The sequence below is a fragment of the Microcaecilia unicolor genome, chromosome 11 (genome assembly GCF_901765095.1).
Source record: "Microcaecilia unicolor chromosome 11, aMicUni1.1, whole genome shotgun sequence".
NCBI lineage: Eukaryota > Metazoa > Chordata > Amphibia > Gymnophiona > Siphonopidae > Microcaecilia > Microcaecilia unicolor.
The window spans coordinates 50854116-50879867 of record NC_044041.1 but is presented as its reverse complement, the minus strand read 5'-3'; the positions used below and the strand labels follow the sequence as shown (position 1 = coordinate 50879867).

The window sequence follows — 25752 nt, the reverse complement described above, 5'->3', positions numbered from 1 at the left end:
CGAATTTTGCTGATGTTTAAGAGAAAGAAGCGACAGGTCCTGGCTATCTGCCGGATATGCGCAGAGAAGGAGAGGGAGGAGTGAAAGATGACTCCGAGGTTACGAGCAGATGAAACGGGGAGGATGAGGGTGTTATCGACTGAGATAGAGAGTGGAGGAAGAGGAGAAGTGGGTTTTGGTGGAAAGACGATAAGCTCGGTCTTGGCCATGTTCAGTTTCAGGTGGCGGTTGGACATCCAGGCAGCAATGTCGGATAAGTAGGCCGATACTTTGGCCTGGGTCTCCACAGTGATGTCTGGTGTGGAGAGATACAGCTGGGTGTCATCAGCATAAAGATGATACTGGAAACCATGAGATGAAATCAATGAGCCCAGGGAAGAGGTGTAGATTGAAAAAAGAAGGGGTCCAAGGACAGATCCCTGGAGAACTCCAACAGAGAGCGGGATGGGGGTGGAGGAAGATCCATGAGAATGTACTCTCTGAAGGTGCGGTGGGAGAGATAGGAGGAGAACCAGGAGAGGACAGAGCCCTGGAACCCAAATGAGGATAGTGTGGCAAGAAGTAAATCATGATTGACAGTGTCAGAAGCAGCAGACAGGTCGAGGAGGATGAGGATGGAGTAGTGACCTTTGGATTTGGCAAGGAACAGGTCATTACAGACTTTAGAGAGTGCCGTTTCTGTCGAGTGTAGAGGGTGAAAACCGGATCGAGGATGGCCTCCTTCTAGTCTGCTCTTTCACTTACCAAACAAGACTACTACATCCAGTTGACAAATTCTCTTGGCTCAAGCCCTCACGTCTCTTTACCACACTGAACTCTCTCCTCAAAGTGCCTTCACCTCCAACTCCCCTTCACTTTCTCCCCTGACTCTGGCTGAGTACTTTCATGATAAGGTTCACCAGATTAAACCTAAATTCTCAATCAGCTCACCTCCACCTCTCCTTCCCTTAGTCCATTCTCTCAACTCCCCTTCACCCTCTGCCTCCTTTTCTTCCTTTTCTGAAATCACTAAAGAGGAAACTGCACATTTTCTTTCCTCCTCAAAACTAACTACCTGTTCCTCTGATCCTATTCCCCACCCATCTACTTAACACTATCTCTCCTACTGTCATCCCCTCAAATCTTTCACTTTCCACTGCAACTGTTTCTGATGCCTTCAAACATGTCATAGTCACACCACTCCTCGAGAAACCTTCACTGGATCCTACCTGTCCTTCCAACTATTGCCCCATCTCCCTCCTACCTTTCCTATCCAAAATACCTAAATGTGCTCTTCACCGCTGTTGTCTTTTCATTCTTTCATCTCAAGCAATTCTTAATCCACTTCGATCTGGCTTTCGCCCTCTTCATTCAACTGAAACAGCACTTGCTAAAGTCTCCAATGACCTGTTCCTGGCCAGATTCAAAGATCTCTATTCTATCCTCATCCTCGATCTGCTGCTTTCAACACTGTTGATCACTGCCTACTCCTTGATACGCTGTCCTCACTTGGATTTTAGGGCTCTGTTCTTTCCTGGTTTTCTTCTTATCTCTCCCAGCATACTTTTAGTGTATACTCTGGTGGATCCTCCTCTACATATATCCCACTATCAGTTGGTGTACCTCAGGGATCTGTCCCAGACCTCTTCTTTTCACCATCTATACCTCCTCCCTTGATACTCTGATCTCATCCCATGGTTTTCAGTATCACCTTTGTGCTAATGACTCCCAGAGCTACCTCTCCCTCTCCACATCAGAATCCAGGCCAAAGTATCAGCCTGCCTGTCTGACACTGCTGCCTGGATGTCTCACCGCCTTCTGAAACTAAGCATGACCAAGACTGAGATTCTTATGTTTCCTCCTAAATCAACCTCTACTCGTTCCCCATCTCTGTGGATAACACTCTCATCCTCCCTGTCACATCAGCTCGTAACCTTAGGGTCGACTTCGACTCCTCTCTCTCCATCTCTGCACATATTCAACAGACTGCTAAAACCTGTCGTTTCTTTCTCTATAATATCACCAAATTCATCATTTCCTTTCTGAGCACACTATCAGAACCCTCATCCATATTCTTATTACCTCTCACTTAGACTACTGCAACTTGCTTCTCACAGGTGTTCCACTAAGCCACCTCTCTCCCCTTCAATTTGTTCAAAATTCAGCTGCAGCTCCTCAATACCTCTCCACTCTTATCTCTCCCTACACTCCTCCCTGGGAACTCCGTTCTCTGGGTAAATCTCTCTTATCTGCACCCTTCTCCTCTACTGCTAACTCCTGACTCTGCTCGTTTTACCTTGCTGTACCATATGCCTGGAATAGACTTCCTGAGCAGGTAAGTCAAGCTCCATCTCTGGCCATCTTCAAATTTAGGCTAAAAGCCCACCTTTTTGATACTGCTTTTAACTCCTAACCCTTACTCACTTGTTCAGTATCCATGCTTTATCATTCCCACCTTAGTAATTTCCTTATTTGTCCTGTTTGTCTGTCCTAGATTGTAAGCTCTGTTGAGCAGGGACTGTCTCTTCATGTCATGCGTACGTCTAGTAGCACTATAGAAATGATAAGTAGTAGTAGTAGTATTTGTTTCTTAGTTTATTATTATATGTACTATATCTTTATTTATCCAATAACATGATGACAAGTTGTAAGGACTTGTGCAACGGAAAGAGGGAGAAAGAAGAAAACAGCAGAAAACAGAATGAGCAGCGATGAAGAAAGGGCCTGAACTATTCTCCAGGGGCTCAGGCTGAAGCTCCAACACCCTCTGCCCGACTGGCCTCAGCTAGGTACCCAGTTCCTCAACTAGGCTCAGGAATCTACCCAGACCCAGAAGACTATGAGTGCACAGTATACCTGCCTACCATCGGCTGAAGACAGAAATACTGAGGACTGTGTGATAAGATAATACACCCTTTACAGAAACAAGGTTCATAAACCTTTCTTCTCTCTCCACCTGCTTGTAAAAGGGCATAAACCCATCTGTGTCTGGACCCCTATACCAGCAGTCTCTAATGGAACACAAGGTCCTTTAGGAGAAGCCGCCCCCCCCCCCCCCCCCCCCCCCCCACACATCAAGGCCGCAGGGCAGGAAAGGATTAGAGCCAATATCAAGAGAAAAGAGAAGGCCACACCAGCAAAAAGGCACGCGTTCCCATTTTAGCCCAGGAAAAGGCTGTTTGGGGAACTGAAGCGCTTCCCTCCCCAGTGTTCAAACACGCCACCACACAGAGTTCCGCAGCGGGAATAGCTTTCAAACGCCAGCATCGCCCACACTAAAGCGAAGATACATACCTATAGCAGGTATTCTCCGAGGACAGCAGACTGATTGTTCTCACATGTGGGTTGACGTTCGCATCGGCCCAGGAATCGGCAATTTTGCAAGCAAAATATATAAAAAGTTTTGCCAGAGTCTCCTGGTGCGCGTGCGCAGCCATCTTCCCGCCATCGCATGAGTGTTCCCGCTCACTTTAATCAAAAAGCAAATAAACAAACAAACAACAACTCCAAAGGGGAGGTCAGTCCAATCCTGGTCCGGTCCAGAAGGACACTAAGGAAAAAGCAAATAAACAAACAACTCCAAAGGGGAGGTAGGCGGGTTTGTGAGAATAATCAGCCTGCTGTCCTCGGAGAATACCTGCTACAGGTATGTATCTTCGCTTTCTCCAAGGACAAGTAGGCTGCTTGTTCTCACATGTGGGGTATCCCTAGCACCCAGACTCACTCAAAACAATGAACACTGGTCAATTGGGCCTCACAACGGCGAGGACATAACACAGATTGACCTGAAACCATAAACAACTAACAAGAGTGCAGCCTGGAACAGAACAAAATGGGTATAGAGGGGTGGAGTTAGATTCCAAAACCCTGAACAGATTCTGCAGCACCGACTGCCCAAACAGACTGTCGCGTCGGGTATCCTGCTGGAGACAGTAGTGAGATGTGAATGTGTGGACTGATGACCACGTTGCAGCCTTGCAAATCTCCTCAATAGAGGCTGACTTTGTGAGCCACTGACGCAGCCATGGCTCTAACATTATGAGCCGTGACATGGCCCTCCAGTCAGCCCAGCTTGGGCATAAGTGAAGGATATGCATTCTGCTAGCCAATTGGAGACTGTGTGTTTTCCGATGGCAACTCCCCTCCTGTTGGGATCAAAAGAGACAAATAACTGGGCGATCTGTCTAAAGGGCTTTGTCCGCTCCACGTAAAAGGCCAATGCTCTCTTGCAGTCCAAGGTATGCAAACTGCTTTCGCCAGGGCAGGTATGAGGATGGGGAAAGAATGTTGGCAAGACAATTGAATGGTTCAGATGGAACTCCTACACCACCTTTGGCAGGAACTTAGGAGGACTACTCTGTTGTGATGAAACTTGATATAAGGTGCATACACTACCAAGGCCTGAAGTTCACTGACTATACGAGCTGAAGTAACTGCCACCAAGAAAACAACCTTCCAGGCCAAGTACTTCAGATGGCAAGATTTCAGTGGCTCAAAAGGAGCTTTCATCAGCTGGGTGAGAACGACATTGAATTCCATGACACTGGTGGAGGTCTGACAGGGAGCTTTGACAAAAGCAAACCTCTCAAGAAGCGAACTAAAGGCTGTCCAGAGATAGGCTTACCCTCTACACGGCGGTGATAAGCACTAATCGCACTAAGGCGAACCCTTACGGAGTTGGTCTTGAGACCAGACTCTGACAAGTGTAGAAGGTATTCAAACAGGGTCTGTGTAGGACAAGAAAGAGGATCTAGGGCCTTGCTGTCACACCAGACAGCAAACCTCCTCCATTTGAAAGAGTAACACCCCTTTGTGGAATCTTTCCTGGAAGCAAGCAAGACTCGGGAGACACCCTCTTAAAGACCCTAGGAGGCGAATTCTAAGCTCTGAACATCCAGGCCGAGAGAGCCAGAGACTGGAGGTTGGGATGTAGAAGCAACCCCTCATTCTGAGTGATGAGGGTTGGAAAACATTCCAATCTCCACAGTTCTTCGGAGGACAACTCCAACAGAAGAGGGAACCAAATCTGACGCAGCCAGAAGGTTGCAATCAGGATCACGGTTCCGCAGTCTTGTTTGAGTTTCAGCAAAGTCTTCCCTACTAGAGGTATGGGAGGATACGCATACAGAAGGCCTGTCCCCCAATGTAGGAGAGAGGCATCTGATGCTAGTCTGTCATGGGCCTGAAGTCTGGAACAGAACTGAGGGACTTTGTGATTGATCTGAGTGGCAAAATGATCCACCGAGGGGGTGCCCCACGCTCAGAAGATCTTGCAGACTACGCCCATGTTCAGTGACCACTCGTGAGGTTGAATTATCCTGCTCAGCCTGTCGGCCAGACTGTTGTTTACGCCTGCCAGATAAGTGGCTTGCAGAAACATGCCATGACGGCGCACCCAAAGCCACATCTGGACGGCTTCCTGACACAGAGGGCTTGTTGGTGTAATACATGGCAACCTGATGGTCTATCTGAATCAATACGGTTTGGTTGGGCAGCTGGTCTCTGAAAGCCTTCACAGCATTCCAGATCGCTCTTAATTCCAGGAGGTTGATCTGCAGACCTTTTTCCTGAAAAGACCAGGCTCCCTGAGGGTGGAGCTCATCTACATGAGCTCCCCACCCCAGGAGAGATGCATCCACCGTCAGCACTTTCTGTGGCTGAGGAAGTTGGAATGGTTGCCCCATGGTCAAATTGGATCGAATCGTCCACCACTGAAGAGAATTCCGAAACCTGGTGTACAGTTAGGCTACATCATCGAGATCCCCCGCAGCTTGAAGCCACTGGGAAGCTAGGGTTCATTGAGCTGATCTCGTATGTAGACGTGCCATGGGAGTTACATGAGCTGTAGAGGCCATGTGCCTCAGAAGTCTCAACATCTACAGAGCCGTGACCTGCTGGGACGCTCAAACCATGGACACCTCCATTGCCTCGGGTACAAAATTAGATTGTGAACCCAACTGGGGAATACCGAGTGTACCTCACCTTGAGCTACTACTGAAAAAGTTGTGAGCCAATTCAAAATGCTTTTACAAGACCTCATGTCATTCAGTTATGACAAATTTTGTTTGGCCCAGTATTTCTCCTTTTTCTGCTCGTTGTTTTCTAGCAGAGCTGGTGGTTGGGAGGTGGGGCTAGTACTAGGCAGACTTATACGGTCTGTGCTAGGGCTGGAGGTTGGGAGGCGGGACTAGTGCTGGGCAGACTTACACGGTCTGTGCCGGGGCTGGTGGTTGGGCGGCGGGGATAGTGCTGGGCAGACTTATACGGTCTGTGCCAGAGCCGGTGGTGGGAAGCAGGGATAGTGCTGGGCAGACTTATACGGTCTGTGCCAGAGCTGGTGGTGGTAGGCGGGACTGGTAGTTGGGAGGCGGGGATAGTGCTGGGCAGACTTATAGGGTCTGTGCCAGAGCTGGTGGTTGGGAGGCGGGGATAGGGCTGGCCAGACTTATAAGGTCTGTGCACTGAAGAGGACAGTACAAATAAAAAAGTAGCACATATGAATTTATCTTCTTGGGCAGACTGGATGGACCGTGCAGGTCTTTTTCTGCCGTCATCTACTATGTTTACTATGTTTATGTTTACCAGGGACAGAAGGTTGTCCGCCCTTGCCTCAGGAAGATAAGCTCGAGCTGTCTGAGTGTTCAACAGGGCTCGAATGAATTCCAATTTTTGGACTGGGGTGAGATGGGGCTTGGGATAATTTATGACGAACCTCAGTAGCTCTAGAACCCGAATAGTCAATCGCCTGGACTCCAGAGCACCCTCTCCGAGGTGCTCTTCACCAGCCAATCGTCGAGATAAGGAAACACATGAACACCCAGTGTCTGCGTAGCGACACTGCGACTACAGCTAGGCATCTGGTAAATACTCTGGGCGCAGATGCCAGGCCAAGAGGCAGTACACAGTACTGAAGTGCTGTGTTCCTAGTCGAAATCGAAGATACTTCCTGTGAGCTGGGAGTATTGAGATGTGGGTGTAGGCATCCTTTAAGTCCAGAGAGCATAGCCAATTGTTTTCCTGAATCATGGGAACAAAGGTGCCCAGGAAAACCATCCTGAACTTTTCTCGAACTAGAAATTTGTTCAGGGCCCTTAGGTCTAGGATGGGATGCATCCCCCGTTTTCTTCTGCACAAGGAAGTACCTGGAATAGAATCCCAGCCCTTCTTCCCCTGGTGGAACGGGTTCGACCGCTTGGGCCTGTAGAAGGGAGGAGAGTTCCTCTGCAAGTACCGGTTTGTGCTGGGAACTGTAAGAATGAGCTCCCAGTGGACAATTTGGAGGTTTGGATTCCAGATTGAGGGTGTATCCTGATTGGACTATTTGAAGAACCCACCGGTCGGAGGTTATGAGGCCACCTTTGGTGAAAAAAATATCAACCTCCCCTGACCGGCAAGTCGTCCAGCACGGACACTTTTTCTGAGGCTATGCTGAACTGGAGCCAGTCAAAAGCCCGTCCCTTGCTTTTGCTGGGGAGCAGAATGGGCCTTAGTCGCACGCTGTTGACGAGAACGAGCGCGCTAGGGTTGAACCGGGACAGGCTGCCGAGAAGCAGGAGTGTACCTATGCCTAGAGTAGATATAGGGGGCACCTCTCCTCCCTCCAAAAAACCTCCTAGATGAGGAGGCAGTAGCAGAAGGCGCCCAGTGGGAGACAGAATCCATAGCATCATTATGCTTCTTAATTTGATCAACGAGATCCTCTACTTTTTCTCCAAAGGATTGTCCCCCCGGCAAGGAACATCCGCCATCCACTGCTGGACAGAACGATCCAGGTCAGAGACACGCAGCTATGAAAGTCTGTGCATCACTATACCTTGGACAGGGATTCTGAATGCTACATCAAAAGTGTTGAATGTACCCCTGGCCAGGAATTTTCGACACACCTTCTGCTGCCTGACACCTGGCAAAAAGGCTCTGCCTGCTCCGGAGGGAGCGCATAAACCAAGCTAGACAGTTGCCTCACCGAGTTCTGCAAGTGGATGCTCGTGAAGAGCTGGTATGTCTGGATTTTGGCAGCAAGCATAGCGGCCTGATACACCTTCCTACCAAAAGAGTCCAAGGTTCTAGATTCTCTACCTGGGGGCGCCGAGGCATAGTCCCTAGTACTCTTGGCCCTTTTGAAAGCGGAGTCCACCACCATGGAATTCTAAGGTAGCTGAGACCAGCAATCCAGGTTCCCCGTGGATCCGATATTGGGATTCACGTTCTTTTTGGGATCACGGGGTTAGACAGAGGGAATGATCAATTTCGCATAAGGACTTCCTTCAGTAAATTATGCAAAGGCGCCATTGCAGCCTCTGTAGATGAAGGATAATCCAGGACCTCGAGCATCTCAGCCCTTGGCTCATCCTCAACCTCCATAGGGAAGGGAATAGCCGCAGCCATTTCCCGGATGGAGGTAAAGGATAGACTCTGCGGTAGAGACAGTCTCCTTTCTGGTGGAGGGGAAGGTTCTGAAGGAACCCCAAAGGACTCGTCTGAAGAAAAGTACCTGGGATCCTCCTCTTCCTCCCACAAGTGCTCATCTTCAGTATTGGACAAGACATCTCTCAGAGCAGTCCGAAACTGAGCCTGCCGAGAAGTCAACACCCGCCTGGACTCCGGTGAAGCTTTCTCCACCAACGTTGCAGGCGTCGGGGACCTGACCACAGGCGAAGGGCCAGAGACCGCTGTAGCAGATGGTACGGAAGGCGCAAGCACCCCCGACACCGAAGCAGCCTGGCGCAGTAACCCTTCCAGAAACTCTGGAAGCAGGGTCCTGATGCGCCGTCGAAAGCCGCCGTCGGAGAAGGCTGCGGGGTCGGGATAGGAGCCGGTGGCAGAATCTGTTGAGGCTTGGGAGCAGGTACCGGGCTGCTAGACCGATGCATCATCACCTCCTGAATAGAGGGGGAGCGATCCTCTCGGCGCCGATGCTTCTCGGGTGCTGAATCCCTTGACACCCCAGAGCTCCCGGCACGGTGTGTCGAAGGAGAGCGATGACGGTGCTTCTTCACCTTCGCTCGACACCCGTCATCAAGACTCCTCAGTACCGATGAGGAAGACGTGGAATCCTCACGTCTCCTCGGGGCCGGGTCCGACGAAGGTCAGTCCAGGGGGGCCTGCATAACAGGAGGCCTCGAGACAGGTGGAAACCCACTCGATGCCTCAGTGCTCCCAGCACAAGTTGGTCGTTCCACAGCCATTACCTTCGCTCCCGACGTTGATGCGTCCCTCAATGTCGATGCCTCCGATCTCAGTACCGATGTAAACGTCGAAGGACCGGACTGAGCCCCAAAAAGCTTCTCTCGTTGGGCCTCTCGAGACGCTTGGGTCCGTTTCTTCATGCGAAGGCAAAGACTACAAGCGGCTGGGCTGTGGTCGGGCCCAAGGCATTGGATACACCAAGCATGGGTATCGGTACACCCGAGATAGTCCGGTTGCACCGAGTACAACGTTTGAAGCCACTGGGTGTCTTTGATGACATGGAAGAAAAAACGGCTTCGATGAAATCAAAAGATGCGATCGTGCCTGTTAAAAGAAAAAGGGCAAGTAAAGAAGGAAACAAGCCGGTCACATCAAAAAAACAAAGGAAACTTAAAAGGGGGCAAAAAAAAGTAAAGAAAAACCTATGGGAGTTTTTTTTTTTTTTAACTGAAAATTCTAACAGAAATGAAGAAAAAAGACAAAACAAATGCAGAAAACTCTTTCCCGGGCCTGAGAGGAGCGGGGAAAAACTCGACCGCACCTCACTGCAGAGAAAAAATAACTGAGCGAGAAAGCTCATGCGACGGACGTGAAAACGGCTGCGTATGCGCGGTGCGCACTGCACACGCGCCAGAAGACTCTGGCAAAACGTTTTGTATATTTTTCTTGCAAAATTGCCGATTCCCGGGCTGACGCAGACGTCGACCCACGTGAGAACAAGCAGCTTGTTTGTCCTCGAAGAAAGCACGGTACCCCTGTGCCGAAAAGAGAAAGGCAGAGGACTCACCGAACAGCAGATGTCTCCGGAGGAGAAACAGAGTCCCACCGACGCAGCAGTCTGCTGCCTAACAGGCACATAGACTGAAAGCACAGCACTAAGACAGGGAAACCCTGTACTGCCCGGTCCTGTCAGAAATCTTCTCTTTCTTCTGTTTGTTTGGGTTTTTTTGTTTTTTTTTAACCCCAAATGAAGACAAAGGAGCTCTCTTGATTTTTTTTTTTTTTTTACTGGTGAGGAAGCCTAGATCTCTAAAGACCAGGAGGCAAGAGGGGAAAGGGTGAAGAAGGGACCCAGAAGACTCGGCACCACCAGCCAGACACCCCTAAACTCAACTGGCCCACCGGACCCAGGAGTATCCCCAACAGACAAATCCAGGAGCTGCTGAAGAGCCGTCCACCACCTGCTGGAGATAGAGATGTACTGAAGTAAAGAAGGAGCTGGCCGTCTGGTATCACTGCCTTCTGCTTTGTAATCTCTATCTCCACCTGCTAGTAGATGGACACAACCCACCAGTTCTTGGATTCATCTGCTGCATACACTAAGGAATAAGAAATTTCAGACTTTTTGATAGTTTAACACAATCATTTTACTAAAAAATAATTTTTCACATTGCAACTTTTAATGAACACTAAATTGACAATGCATATTAACTCATGTTAACATATGCACTAAATTAGCATACGCTACATCTTTTTAACATGCCCTGATAAATCAAATGCATACTAACAAAAACATATTGCTAAAAATTACAATACTTATCACAATTAAAGGTCAAGTGTGCTGGTATGGCAATGGCCCATATGGCAGACGTAGACCTGTGTTATGCATGAGCTCACCTTCATTACATGCCAAGTGCGCTAACAAGGCAATAACTTGCACATTCTTGCCCAGACCAGTCTCATCAGCCAGAATACCATTGAGATTCCTCTTGTATTGCTTTGCTAACCAGTCCAGCCCAATCTGCTGATATTCCCTGAGAACGCCATGCAGCAGAGATGGAACATCCAGCTTTCCCTAGAAAGATGACAACAGATTTCTTTCACTAGACAACATATACACGAACTATGTCTGGACAGGTCTTCAGAATGGAGGACAAAAGTGGTACGGCTAGGAAACAGCAAAGATGGTCATGGAACCAGATACAGAGATCTGAGCTTCAAGACTACAGAGGAACCTAAGGTTGGGGGGACATAGGTGCCAGCATTTCAAAATGATTCGGGGTGCCAAAAACAATATAAATTACTACTCCTTGGACACTGTGGAGTTTGTTCAGCTTTCACAGAGCTGGCTCTTACAGTTGGAGCCCATTTTATTTTTTTTATATAATGCTAGCAAAAAAAGAGAATACATCTCTCACTTTACAACATATAAACATCCTCAAGTCTCAGTTGATATGGTAAAGTGCAAGCTTCAAGGGATAGTTCAAACAACTAAAGAAGCTATGCTACCCCTCTCTCTCAGATGTATAATAGTTTACCTGGGTAACAATCATCTGATGGATATTCCGTGAACACTCTGGATCTCGTGGATTTCTATAGGACACCCAAGAAGCTGGCATATCTAAAGCCAGTACTTTGGTTACATTTACTTTTGAAATAGACTGCAATTGGATTTTGAGGTTTTGCTTCAGATTCAGAAAAATGCAGTTTTGGGGACTTAAGATTTTATATTATTACAATCGTATGTTTCACATCATACGCTGTTGGGAAAATGTGGGGTACAAATGAGATAATAAATAAATAAAACGTTATATTTAGAGGGGGGGTTCACTTTTTTGTTCATCATTTTCAAAACAACTTTATGTACCACAGTAGACGCCATACAGACACCTTTTTGATGTCATTCTTGACATCAATTTTGGCACCTTTTAAACGGACGTGAAAGCGGTAAGTGCTTTTTGCAAGAATAACCTATTGCTGTTCAGATGTTTGTATAGCTACTGCAAGATAAGGCAAGTAAGCCTTTTAGGTTTTAAGTCACCGCTCCTTTGAATTTTATCATTTGTTAGATTCAGTCTATTTTAGACCATTCTTTCTTCTTTCTTTTTAGCATGCAGGAAGAAATTGTTTTGCGCACAGCGCTATTATAGTTGTCTTTCTTTTGAAAGCGTACAGTTAGTGTTCAAACATCAGCATGGGCATTTTTCATTTTCCTGTTGCCAATAGTACAATCACAATTTTGTTTATATATTTTCACTGGATTTTCTTTATTTCTTACCAGTTCTGTCATGGTTCATTACAATAGTTAAAACAATACCATTGCACCAGAAGGCCCTGCAGCCGAATCCCCCAAGATGGTGCCAGACGAAATGAAGCGAGGAGAATCTGCGCGGGAAAAGAAGCGCGCCGCCTCTGCAACCTCCGCCACTCCCCCGGAGTCTGCCGTTTGCGCACAAGCTAAACATGCCTCAGCTGACGGACGCCCTCGCGCTCCAGGTGCAGAATTCGCTGCCGCCCGTGCCTTCAAAGGCGCAACGGTGCCAAAATTATGTGCCGCTGGGCGGGAAGAAGACCGCCCGAAGGAGCCCAGCAACGGGGCTGACAGACCAGCGACCTGTTCCGGCCTCTCTCGCCCCTCCGACGATCCTCCCTGCACCGGAGAGTCCCGAGGGCAGACAGCGCACACTCCTGACGCTGCTCTCCGGTTCCCACACCAGCAGCAGCGTTTCACTGATTCCGATGGGGCTGCCATGTGCCCAGCTGACCAAGCACCACAGGAATCCCCCTGCCCGCTATCGGAATGGCTCCCCCCCCGTTCTGACTTGCAGCAGAACCCATGCTTACTGTGAGTGCCAGCCAAATAACACACAAGGTGTTTTTTTTTTCCCCTGAAAAACAGGAGATTAACAACTCATGTGCACCAGGAAGGGAACCAGCAGGAGGGGGAGGAAGGGAGGGACCTGACACCACCAGGTGCCCCTGTTCAGCACCTTAGCGAGCCCTCAACCCCGTAGGGTATCTCAACCCATCCCGAGGGAACGGGCGAGGAGCCCCAAAATCCAGAGCTGCAGAGTTATGACCATCCACCTGCTAGATAGAGAGATTACTGAGGTTTGGGTGGCTACACATGACCACATATAGAGCCTCAGAAGTTCTATCTCCACCTGCTGGCAGAGGGACATAACCCACCAGTCTCTGGATTGATCTGTGGGACGCTGTGGAAAAGGGTGATTAGCAGTAATCTCTGGCTTTCCCCTCATTTCTTTTCAACTTAGGATCCTCTCTACTTATCTGCTTTTGTCTCCACCAACTACACTGGTGAGCAGTCTATATATCCACCACCTTTTCCATGAAGAAACAAGTCCTATAATACCAAAATCTGCTAAGATCTCGGTTAGATACAAGGTCCAACAAGAGTGTGTAGTTTTTGTAGCTTTACAATTTTATTTGAAGGCCCATCTCACTCCCATGTTTGTGCAGAGTACCAAATAAATCCTTGTCCTTAATAGTGAAAGAGTAACAATGAAATTCTTGCTTTACCACTGCTGTGATGCGAGCACTGCCTCTGGGTAACAGGAGTTCAGCCGCAGCAGCCACTTCTGCAATGTCCCGAGTGTGTTTCTGTGCTCCTCCTTCCCTAGTACTCGCTCTCTCAGTGTCTCTGTGCTGGTCGATGCATAACAGAGAATCGATGAGCACTACTTGCTTTGGGATATTCTCTGTAGGGCAGCCATCTGTTTCTGCAAATATGGAACAGAAAAGTTTTAAATTCTTCTTTATTCTTTCACTATATTAACTGCCAGTGGGAGTTATGAAATCAGTGAGGGGTTACAGATAAAGCTCTGTGCAGTTTCCACTTTTCATACAGAGATAAGATGTGCAAGGCTTACCCTGATCACTGGGCTCCTCCTCACTATCAGATCTGGGTTGGGGCCAATGGAAGTTCTCAGCATAGGCACCTTCATACTGTTTCTTTAAGTCATCCAGAGGTAGGTCAGCTGAACAAATAATGAAACATGCATAATGGCACATTCTGTTCATACAGTAATATGCAGTAACATAATAGAAGCAGTGTTATTTAACTAATGAAGGGGAGATTATCATTTGGAGTACCACTTTATGTATTACTATGCAACCTGCAATATTTCAAACATTGTAAAATCTACTCTATGTACCACTGAGAGTTGTGTTATGGTAGGTGTTATTCACCAACAGTCATCAAGGGCTGCAACCAGGTTGGGTTTTCAGGGTACCCCAAATGAATATGTACGAGACAGACAAACATACAATACAGGCAGTAAGTATTCAAACTTCTCTTATGCATTTTCATTAGGGATATTCTAAAACCTGATGCATTTGCAGCCCTCAAACACCGGAAGTAAAAGCAATTGTGGTTTGGAGTAAAACAAATCTGCATTAACAGCTATTCATTAACAGTGCAGGAAAAAGTTTTTATGGAAAAAATCTCTTATAAGCATACTTTCATAAATCTTGTGGCTTATTTTATGCACATATTTTATAAAGTATACATGTAAATGTTAACTGCCCTCCCCAACATACTTTCACCCATATAGAATCCAGTCAATTTCAAAAGAAGCCATTGGGCTTAGAGAGGTTTTAAAATTATAACCGGGTGCCTGGTTTAAGAGAACAAATAGGCGCCTACTTAGGTGTCTCTGTAAAATAGCACCCAAGTGTAAATATCTGATCCTAGATGAATAATGTATGCACATAGATCATCATATTTTATAATGAACACACATACTTACAAACTCCACCCACATATGTGCCTACCTGCAAAGCAGGTAACATCAAGTCATAGAATGTACTTTTATGCTGGTCTGTATACAGTGAAATTTAGTCATACCAGCCTGAAAAAATGGGTTATGTCCCCTTTCTACCAGCAGATGGAAGTAGAGAAAATACTGGAGAATTCCAGGAGGCACCAGTGATATCACTGGAAAACAGAATATTTCGCCCTCTATCTGCTGGTAGGAAGGAGACACAATCCACTTGTTCAGACTGATATGGCAGAGATAATAAGGAAGAGGCTATTCATTCACTCATGTGGCCACACACACTTGAAAATGATTTTTAGGGGGTAATTTTATAAAGTCTAGGGTTGAACTATTTCAGAGAATCTTAAGAAATATGAGAGATTTCACAGAAAAAGCTTCTGATCAGCCAGTTCATCTGTGCTGGCTTTGGATCAAAATTCTATTTCTTTTGGGAAATTAGAATTTTTCACTTGCTTCCTCTTTCTCATCTGATGGTCATAGTGAAGATCCCAAAATTTCTCTTGCTCACAACTGATTCAAATGAACACCTTCTCTGGAAACATTTGCCAGCAGAGATCACATCAGCAGTGTTTTGTCACCCTTTCTTCCCTCTGAGCCAGGGTATATTATCCCCTACATGGCACATCCTGTATCAGAGAGTCTTGTAAATAGTTTCATCATATGTTTGTTATGTTCTTTACTTGCTGTACAGAAAATGTACACGGGTTAAATGAAAAATAATGCCTCCATCTCCATATATATTTAAATGAAAATATTGTAATGAATAAAAAAAATGAAAATAATGCTTGAAACTTGCTCTTTTATTACATGTGTTTACTTTTCTACATAGTCGACACCATTCGCCACACATTTCTGTCAACGATGAACAAGATTCTGAAAGCCATCATGAAAGAATTGCACATCTTGTTTCTTCAACCTGTTGCTCTCAGTCCTTTCCACCTCTTCATTTCAGTTGAACAGATGCCCCCGAAGGTATTCCTTCAATTTTGGAAAAAGATGAAAAATCCCATGATGCTAAGACTGGGTTATATGGTGGATAGGGTAAGACTGTGAGATCCATCTTCACAATTGCTTCTGTGGTATTTTGTTAGGGGCAATGTCTTCAAATGGGTTATTCTGCAATTAACATGACAGCTGTGCAAGGCCTGTTTTCATGTTACAACAAAATTTCCTTCTTGTGCTTCCAAACTGTTCTCATTCTTTCAAAGTTTTCAGGGTTGCAATGTAATACTTTGAGTGATCCTCTGACTGTCCTTTACGAGATTATCAACCTTTCTTGTGTGAGACTCATCTGTTTGTTAAGCATTGTCCATTTCATTTTTGATCACAGAAATTAGCCCTTCCCCGTCCGCAATCTTTACATTTTAACAATGCACAGTACTGACATCACAACCTGCATGCAGTTGTGAATTTCAACTGGAGGAACTCCTTCAACAGTCATAAATTCCACCATGGCACATTGCTGAAATATTGTTTAAATATCACCAAGTGCTCATTGCATGCTTCCATTTCACAAGCAATAGCAAAACACCTTCTTCACACAGACACTTCTCACCAACTGAGGTGAAGGAAGAGATTTAAAAAAACAAATGAACACATGTAACACATCAATGCTGCCATCTGTAGATGAAATATAGAGGAGGCATTGCTTTTCATCTAACCCTCATATTAGTAAACTAGAGTTTGCCAGCCTTTTACAGAGATCCACCAAACATACAGTAGAGTGGAGGAGTGGCCTAGTGGTTAGGGTGGTGGACTTTGGTCCTGGGGAACTGAGGAACTGAGTTTGATTCCCGGCACAGGCAGCTCCTTGTGACTCTGGGCAAGTCACTTAACCCTCCATTGCCCCATGTAAGCCGCATTGAGCCTGCCATGAGTGGGAAAGCGCGCGGTACAAATGTAACAAAAATAAATAAAAAATAAATATTATACACCAAAGGCTGAATCAACACCCGTAGCTTCCTCTAAAACACTGAAAAAGTTTTAAGTCACTGAAAACACATCCTGTACCTTCCTTGGCTAAATCCAAGAGCTCAGCTTGATGATCAATGCTTCCTTCTCTTGTCTCCTGCTCATCTATGGTTTCTTCTTCATCTTCCACTAAAATGATATTAGCATTGTAAGAAAACAAACTGTGAATATTATCAGGAAACAAAATGCAAATTACAAGGAATCAAGCCCATGTTAAATTAATTTTAGAAAGTCTTTAGTATCTAAGGTCTAAAGAGAGTAACAAAACCTTACAACTATGAGCCTTCTTCAATAAATATTTTCTACAGACACAGAATGAGGAAATGTCCTTTTAGTATAATGTCTAATCTAGCTGGGACATGAGCAAGAGATGAGGACTGGAATCCTAAACTCCTGATGAAAAATAAAACAAGACAACTGCAACTTCAAAAGACAACTGACCCTCTTCATCTGGCACAGAGCTTCTTGGTGTACATTTCCTTCCAGAACTTGTTGAATCCTGAGATAAAAGGAGTACAGAAATCAAAACACTGCAAAAACTCAATGTTAAATACTTAGATTAGAAGAGTAGACATTCAGAAGTAAACCCAATCTGCTGCCAAGACATTATACTGAACTCTGAGACAATATTGCGCAAAGAAGCATAAACGTCAGTAAAAGCTTTAAGATGGCTAACTGATGCAGTACAAATGATAGCAACAGCCACAATGAACTTAACATCTAGCAGCACTTACCATATATACTCAACTATAAGTTAAGAAATTTGAGCTAAAAATGCTTTTAAAAAACAGGGTTGTCTTATCTATGGGAAACACCCACAGCACATGAATCTCTCTGCCATCTCAATCCTTACACAAACACCAACCCCCCAATATATACCTTCACATCTCAAATCTCTCACCTCTTCCATATAGCACCGGCACTGCAGCAGTACAGCCAGGCCTCCTACAATCTGCTCCAGAGCGCGCTCCCTCTGACCTGTCCCACCCATGTGGAAACATGAAGTTGAATCAAAAGGGGTGGGACAAGTCAGAGGGTGCACTCTGAAACAGATCATAGGAGGCCTAGTTGTACTGCTACAGTGTTGATGCTGTATGGAAGACAGATAGGAGATTTGAAGGTGGGATGGGGGGGGGGGGGGGAAGAAATGAAAAACAGACATTTTCTTTATACCCATGTATAGCAGTACAGCTGTGTCAGCGATATAAATGCTACAACCACTGGACTTATCCAATGCCTTTTCTTCTAATGAGAAGGGGCTTTCCTGATGAAGAACATACTGGATCTCCTGTTATTAAGTGCAGAAAGATTACATTCAAAGGTACAAACCAGAAAAACGGGACAAGTTCATGCCAACAAGTCAAATCTCTGTGCAGCCTTTTCAATAGTGGGTTCGCAGTCTCTTGTTTTTCTCTCTCAGAGTTTTTCTATTTCCACTACCAATCCCTTATTTACTAAATATCTTTCAAGTAAAACATGCATTTCATTCAGCTGCATTTGAAACTGTTTTTATTTCCTCCTGCAGATTCATAATGTCTCGATGGCATGCTTCCCTGAAATCATCCAGTGTCTCCTATATCGTATTTTTAATGAAATGGATCTGAAATTGGGAGAGGGTACAGCAGAGAGGGTGGGGTAGGGTGTAAGTGAGGCAGGGAGGTGGTGTGTTGGGGTGGGTGTGACTTACTGGCTAGGAGGGATGGGTTCAAATTTGGCTGTCTTTGTGGCCTCCCATTTACAGGTAATGCCAATTTTGGCCACTTTTAGTCCCAAACCTGCCCTCGACTTATAGTCAAGTATATAAGGTAAGCTAATACCCCTGAGGAAGCCAATGATAAAAAGTGAAATGGTGGCCTCCATCGGGTTATGTTTAACTCATTTTTATTAATGCAAACGGGCAATACAAATCTTTACATCAACTTTATCTGTGAAAAATTCCATTAACATAATCAGTAAACCATAATCTTTTCTTTTATCTCCCCCCCCCCATACCCAAACCCCTCCTCCTCACCCTATCCCCCCATTCATCCCCCCCCCACCTCCCCACCCCTTCCTTTCCTAATTATTCTCATCGCAATATTCCTGTACTTCAGCATTGTTCAGTCGCTTAATAGTTATCTGTTCAAAAGGCGACTTTGTGCCACCGAGGTTAAAGTATTTAAGAATGGGCTCCAGCATTGCAACCAGCTCTCTCCTGTTGTTGAAGTAAAATTTTTAATACCCATCCTTTCCATCCGCATCAGGGTAATCATACGTAACCTCCATCCCTGTAGTGAAGGGTATCTATTTGTAATCCATTCGGCTAGTATACATTGCTTGGCTATTACGACCGTTTTCTTCCAGAAGGTCGTCAGTCCTTTCACGTTTCGCCTTGGGACCAAATAATAGTCAAATAACAGGCGGGCATCTGGTTTCCAGCATACCCTCCACAACACCGATACTTGGTGCACAATGGCCCTCCAAAATTCTTGTATTCCTTTACAATGCCATAGCATGTGGCCCAGTGTCGCTCCAGCCGTCCTGCACTTTGGACATGACCCCCATGGGGACATTCCAATGTGAAACGCCCTCCTGGGTGCGACATACATCCTCAGCACAATTTTATATTGTAGTTCCCAGTGTGTTGTATAGACCGAGGATCTCCGGATGGAGAGGATATGACCTTTAAGCTGATCTGCAGTCACCTCTAGGGATAAGTCCTTCCCCCAACACTCTGCCAACCGTTTGTATTGAACCTCAGGGGCCATGTCCTTTATGTGGCGATGATGATATGTTAGGGGAACCTTCCCTTGTGCTCCCAATGAATAGGCAGAGGATAACTCCTCTTGTACATCCTCTGTTAAGTCCGTCCATGGTAGTGATCGGATGTAATGTTGTAGCTGTGTATAATGGAAAAAATCCTTGGGAGGGATAGAATATTCCGTTTTCAAGTCTTGAAACGGTCTGAGTTTACCATCTAATGTCAATACCTGCAGGAGATATATAATCCCTTTTTTCTTCCAGTGAGAAAAAGTTGGATAAATGCATCCTGGTTGGAATTTGGGATTGTTAGCTATAGAAAGAAATGGAGTAACTGCAGGAGAGAACTGGTGCAGTCGACATATCCATTTCCATGTCGCTTTTGCTGAACTCATTATTCCTGTTACTTTCAATATATTAGGTATCTCCCCTCCCCCGGTGTGTAGGCAGTTACTAAAGTGCGTCCCCGATAGAAGATACAATTCCAAGTCTGTGTTTGGTTTAGTTTGACATCCCACTACTCAATCATTGATATGTCTCATGGCACTAGCCACCGTTATGTTAACACTTATTAACCCCATGCCACCATATTCTGTGGGGGTGTACAGTGCCTGCAGGGGTAGGCGTGCCCTTTTCCCTTTCCAAAGGAAACGTCTCAGGAAGTTATTCAACTTACGCTCCTCTTTGTTTTTGAGGAACATAGGTAGCAGTTGGAACACATATAGCCATTGCGGTTCAATAAACATGTTGTACATTGCTATGCGGCCCCATAAATTTAGTGGCAACGACTCCCATCCCTGCAACCTCTGTTTGGTGTCTCTCAATAAGCGTTGTATATTTATTGCGTAGATTTGTTTCAATTCTGCGGGTATTAGCACCAAGTATTTTAGCACCCCTTCTGCATACTTAAAAGGAAAACCTGTGTCATCACTACCCACCAATCCTGGTGATATTGAAAGGGCTTGGGATTTATCAAGATTTAAAGAGAACCCCGCCACTTGTCTATAATCCTCTAGAACTTCTAGTAGGGGCCTAAGAGAATGTTTAATGTCTGTAACTATTACTAACAGGTCATCTGCATAGGCCAATACTTTAAGCTGATGGTCTCCTAGTCTTACTCCCTTTATTGCTTCTACTGCATTAATGTGCCTCAAGAGTGGTTCTAAGGAGAGTACAAACAACAAAGGGGACAGGGGACACCCCTGTCTTGTACCCCGTCCTATACGGAATTCTTCACTTATTGCCCCATTAGCTAGTACTGCCGCTCTCGGGTGGTTGTACAAGGCCTTCACTGCACTTTGGTACCATTCGCCAAATCCTATGTGTTCTAAGGCTTGGAAGAGGAAGTCCCAGTTTACTTTATCAAAAGCTTTCTCAGCATCCAAACTTAGCAGTGCCGCAGGACTTACTTCCTCTTGGCATTTGGCTATGGCCACCAATGTTTTCCGAACATTCCAGGCTGAAGACCTGTTTCTGACAAATCCCACTTGGTCTGGCCCTATCAGCCTAGGTAGGATTGGGGCCAATCTATCTGCCAGAATTTTTGCTAGTAGTTTAGTGTCCATGTTTAATAAAGATATAGGTCTATATGATTCCGCCAACTCTGCGGGCTTGCCTGGTTTAGGGATTAACGTAATCATGGACGTATTAGCATGCGGGGGGAAAACCCACTCTCCATAACCTCTTCAAAATATTCTAGCAGAGCGCCCCCAGCTTTTGGCGGTAACATTCTATAATATTCCCCAGAAAAGCCATCCGGCCCAGGTGCTGAGTGCAATTTCAGTTTTTTAATTGCTGCCTGTAATTTCTTCAAAGTCAATGGGGCGTTCAGAGCCTGCTGTTCTGTTACAGTTAGTTTAGGAAGTGCGGCTTGTGCTAGGTATTGTTCTATTTTCTGTGGATTCCCCAACCGTTCCTGGGCGTATAGTGTAGTAAAATGTGAGGCCAGGATTTGTGTGATCTGGGCGGGATTATTGGTTATCGTCCCCTGCTGATCTTTTAACGCATCTATCGTTCGGGGGGCACCCCAGGTCTTTAATACTCGAGCTAACATACGGCCTGGTCGATTCCCGTATTGCTCCAGTCTGTATTTTCTGTACAGTTGGGAGTGCGTTTCTTTTTCATGCAACAAGGTGTTCAGAGACACCTGTGTCGCCTTTAAATTTTCTAGTGTCAGAGCTGTTGGGTTCCGCGAATGTGCACACCTAGCTTTTTGCAGTTGTGTTTCTAATAATACTACACTGGCCGCTGTCCTCTTTTTCTTAAGCGTTACATACGCTATAATGTCTCCTCGTAAAACGGCTTTGGAGGCTGACCAGTATAACACGGCATCTCCTTCATGTTGCGCATTAAATGTGGCGTATTCGTCCCACTTTTCGGTGATAAATTTTTGAAAATGGGGATCTGCGAATAAATAAGATGGAAATCTCCATTTTCTCCTCCCTGTTCCCTCAATATCTGTTTCCAAATCTAACCACACTGGAGTGTAGTCTGATATCGCTTCCGGTCCTATAGTTGCACTATGAACTCTGTGAAACAATGCCCGCACTATTATATAGTCCAGTCTAGCCTGGGTTCCATGGGCCCTAGATCTGTGCATGAAATCTCTCTCCGTCGGGTGGAGGGTCCGCCAGACATCAACTAGGCCTAAAGTCTGTGCTAAGTATGACAAAGTATCCCCTCTATATCCTTGATAATGAGGAGAAGAGGGGTTTGTACAATCTAAGTCTTAATCCATCACCAGGTTTAAATCACCCACCACCAGCAAAGGGCGATCTCCATTTTGGTGACACAATTGGAGAATAGTCTGATAAAAAACTCTGGGTCTTGTTTATTCAGCCCATATATTTCCAGTAAATTTATCTCTAGTCCCTGCAACCACACCTTGAGCATCAGATAGTGCCCTTCCTGATCTCTAGCTATCACCGATGCTTTATAGGACAAGCCTTTCCTAAATAAGATCACCACTCCTCCCTTACGACCTTGGGTGGAACTAGCAAACACTTCTCCCACCCATGTTCTCTTTAGTTTATCATGCTCTGCATCAGTCAATCGGGTCTCCTGTAGACAGGCGACATCTGCTCTATGTCTGCGCAAAGCTGTTAGTATTTTAGCTCGCTTAATCGGGGATGTTATCCCACCCACATTCCAAGTGATTATACGCGTGGGCACAAGCTAGCCTGCTTTAAATGCTCCGCCCCACCTAACATCATTTGCCCGGGACCTGTTATACCTGCTGTCCCCAGTGACTCCTTCACCCTCCACAGTCCTCTGTATGTATCAGTCGACCTTTGGTCCACATGTATGCCCTGTGAAACTACCTGTTGACCTCTCAACCCTGAAATTACACGTTTTGCCTTTTTTACTATCCTCTTCCCCCCTCCCTGTCCCCCCCCCCTTCCCTTATCCTTTCTGTAACCCAACATCATTCCCCCAGGTCACAGTGCCTACGGAAATGTATAAACCACGTTCTCATGCTGCGAGACCCCTTCCCCACATTTTTATTCAACACATTCTCAATCATTTACTTATCAACTCTACAATTAAACTATATCAATCTTGAACCATAACCTTTAGAGTTCTTACTCATGGTCCTTCCAACACCTGTTGTTCTGTTAATGCCGTACGTGCGTCTTCCACTGTATTAAAGGTTTGCCATTTCTCTTGCAAAAATAGACGCAGTATGGCAGGGTATTGGAGCGCAAACTTGATTTTTTTTCTCAATCAATACGGTGCACAGAGGGTGGAATTTCCAGCATTGTTCTTGTACCGCCATCGTATAGTCTTGGAAAATCAATATGTTACGGCCACCATATTTCAGCGAACCCCTCCTGAGCTTGAATCCTTGCAGGATTTCTAATTTGTGTTTATAGTTGAGGATTTTTGCAACAACTACTCTTGGTCTGTTGTTAGTTTCCAGCCTTCGCCCCACGCGATGCGCGCGTTCAATAACCAATGGGCCACAAGAGTCTGTGAGAGCCAGCTCTTTTCCAAGCCAGTTCTCTAGCCAGGATTCCAAATTGCGCTCAGGCAGCTGCTCAGGAAGACCAACGATGCGCACGTTATTCCGTCTGGAACGGCTCTCTAAGTCTTCCAGCTTTGCACCTTGTTCTTTCAGCTCTCATTGTAGGCTGCGGATGTCTGGGCCATAATCACGTGAGTCATCCTCCATTGCTGACATTCTGGCCTCCAAATCCCCTGTCCGGATCCCCAGTCCATCTAATGTCGTTTGAAAATTGTCCAACTTGTCGTGCAGTGCTTGCCATCTCGGGGCCCACGCCTTTTCAATTGCAGAGGTCAGCTGTATCAACTGCTGCTCTGTAAAGCTTTCCGGCGCCGCCGCACGTCCTAGGCCTTCTGCCATCGCTCCCTCTGAGGCTCCCGTTTTAGTTTTATCTTTTTTTGCTACTCGTAGTGCCATACTTACTGGCGATTTAGTTATATATTTGTCCATAGACAGATTACTGGCTAAGCTGACGATCTCTCCAGTGGTTCTCGCTGCAAAATTAAGCGTTTTGGGGTCGGGGTCCCGGAGCTAAGGCACGTCTTGCTCAGCTCACAGCGTCACGTGGTTCGCCTCCATCGGGTTATAAAAAAAATAAGTGCCTCTTTCTTCATTACTTTTTGATAAGCCTTTGAAAAAAATTTGTGATTTTTAAGTTATATACCACAGATTGGCACACTGCATCACAAAGGTAAGAATTAAATGGAGGGTTTTTTTTGTTTGTTTTTTAAGGCCAATGAATGAAAAATAGAACAGACATTATTACTAATCTGCTAATTTGGTTTCGGAAGTCTATTTTCCTCCATTAAAAACAGTATAAAAACAGTATATAAGTTCTTTATCAGCCTGTTATTCATCTATTGGCTGGATCTCATTGTATGTTGAGTGGAATACTAAATATGGTCTGTCTTCATCTCCCAGTTGTGGTAGTATTCTATACCCAACAGTGAAATACCATAGATACAATGAGGCTTGTAAAATGTCCACATGTTACAGTTTATATTTTCACCCTTTATAACTCTGGAAGGACTAGAACAAATTTTGTGTGGTTGTTGGTATGTTATTCAAACCTGTTTTTGTTTTTTTTGTTTTTTTAAACCAGCTTCTGCTAAACTAACTGCTATTCTTTAACAAAAAGGGGAAAGGAAAGGAATCACTCCCTACAAGTCAGAACTGAAAAGCCATAATACACAAGGGAGCAAACGCAACAAAATCAATTTTGCAAAGCAAAAGAACATCAGAGATTCATGAATACAAGCCTATGCCATTTTAAATCTCAGTCTATCTAAAAGCATCAATCATTTGCCCACTTCGCTGCAGTGTGTTAAAAACCAAGAACAAGATGAGGAAGTGATGTCACTCAACCAGATGGCAGCTTGATTTCTTCGCTCCCCTCCATTTATCATCAAATTCCACCACCTCTCATCCATGGCTGTTCAAGCATATTCTTGTGTTTACCTGCTTGCTAAGTTTCTCTACAATGAGCAAGTCTCAGAATTTGGTGACAAAGAAGGGAGAGAGGAGCTCGTCCCAGTCCTCGGTGAAAACGCCCCGCCGCCATGCTGTCTCGGCCCCAGTGTCGGAATCTGACACTGCTCTTTCGGTTGCTGGCTCGCTTGGAGAGGCAGGAGAAACATCTGAGCGCCCCCGGCGACTGCAACATTATTTGGTTGAGATTAAAGAGGAAACCAAGGAGTCCAAGGAAGATATTGTAGAATGCACTGATAATTTGAGCGCGGACCTGCGGGACCTGGGTAATCATGTTGCAGAGATGGAAGCTAAGGCAAAAGAGCATGACCAGCAGTTCAATACGACACAGCAGCAGGTGACTCAGTTGTTTGAGCAACATGAGGAATTACTTTATAAAGTGGATGATCTAGAGAACCGGGGCCGAAGGAAGAACCTTCGCTTCCGAGGAGTCCCAGTGGCAGAGGATGACCCGGTTATAATGCACACACTGTGCAGTCAGTTGCTGGTGGAAGGAACTGAGCCAGAGTCAATCCTTTTTGAGAGGGTCCATTGAGCATTGGGGAAACTCAGGTATAATCTCCCTCGGGACACTGTGGTGCGTTTTGTGCATTACAAGGATAAAGAATGTGTTCTGTTGCAAGTCCGACAGGCGACTCCTGTGTTCTTCAATGATGCTAGGGTCTCGGTTTACCAAGATGTTTCTGCCTACATCCTACAGCAGCGTTGAGCGAAGAACCCTGTTTTGGACTTACTTGTATCAGCTAAAATAAAATATTGTTGGCTATTTCCTTTTGCATTGAGCTTTTCAGCTGAGGGGAATTTGCACCGCGTGCGTAAGCCTGCAGAGGCCTGGAAGATTCTTCACGAAGCCAGAATTGCTCCCTC

General features: G+C 45.6%; 1 protein-coding gene across 3 annotated transcripts in view; it reads right to left on the bottom strand.

The window, feature by feature from the left end:
* Positions 1-25752, bottom strand: part of EP400 (E1A binding protein p400) — a 401921-nt gene that overhangs the window by 214919 nt on the left and 161250 nt on the right. For all 3 annotated transcript variants that reach the window (XM_030219806.1, XM_030219807.1, XM_030219808.1), the window contains exons 12-16: positions 17097-17154; positions 16695-16784; positions 13776-13883; positions 13426-13625; positions 10783-10960 (exon numbers count right to left, since the gene is read on the bottom strand). In XM_030219806.1, coding sequence (XP_030075666.1) covers positions 10783-10960; positions 13426-13625; positions 13776-13883; positions 16695-16784; positions 17097-17154 — 634 coding nt within the window. The remainder of the gene's footprint in view (positions 1-10782; positions 10961-13425; positions 13626-13775; positions 13884-16694; positions 16785-17096; positions 17155-25752) is intronic.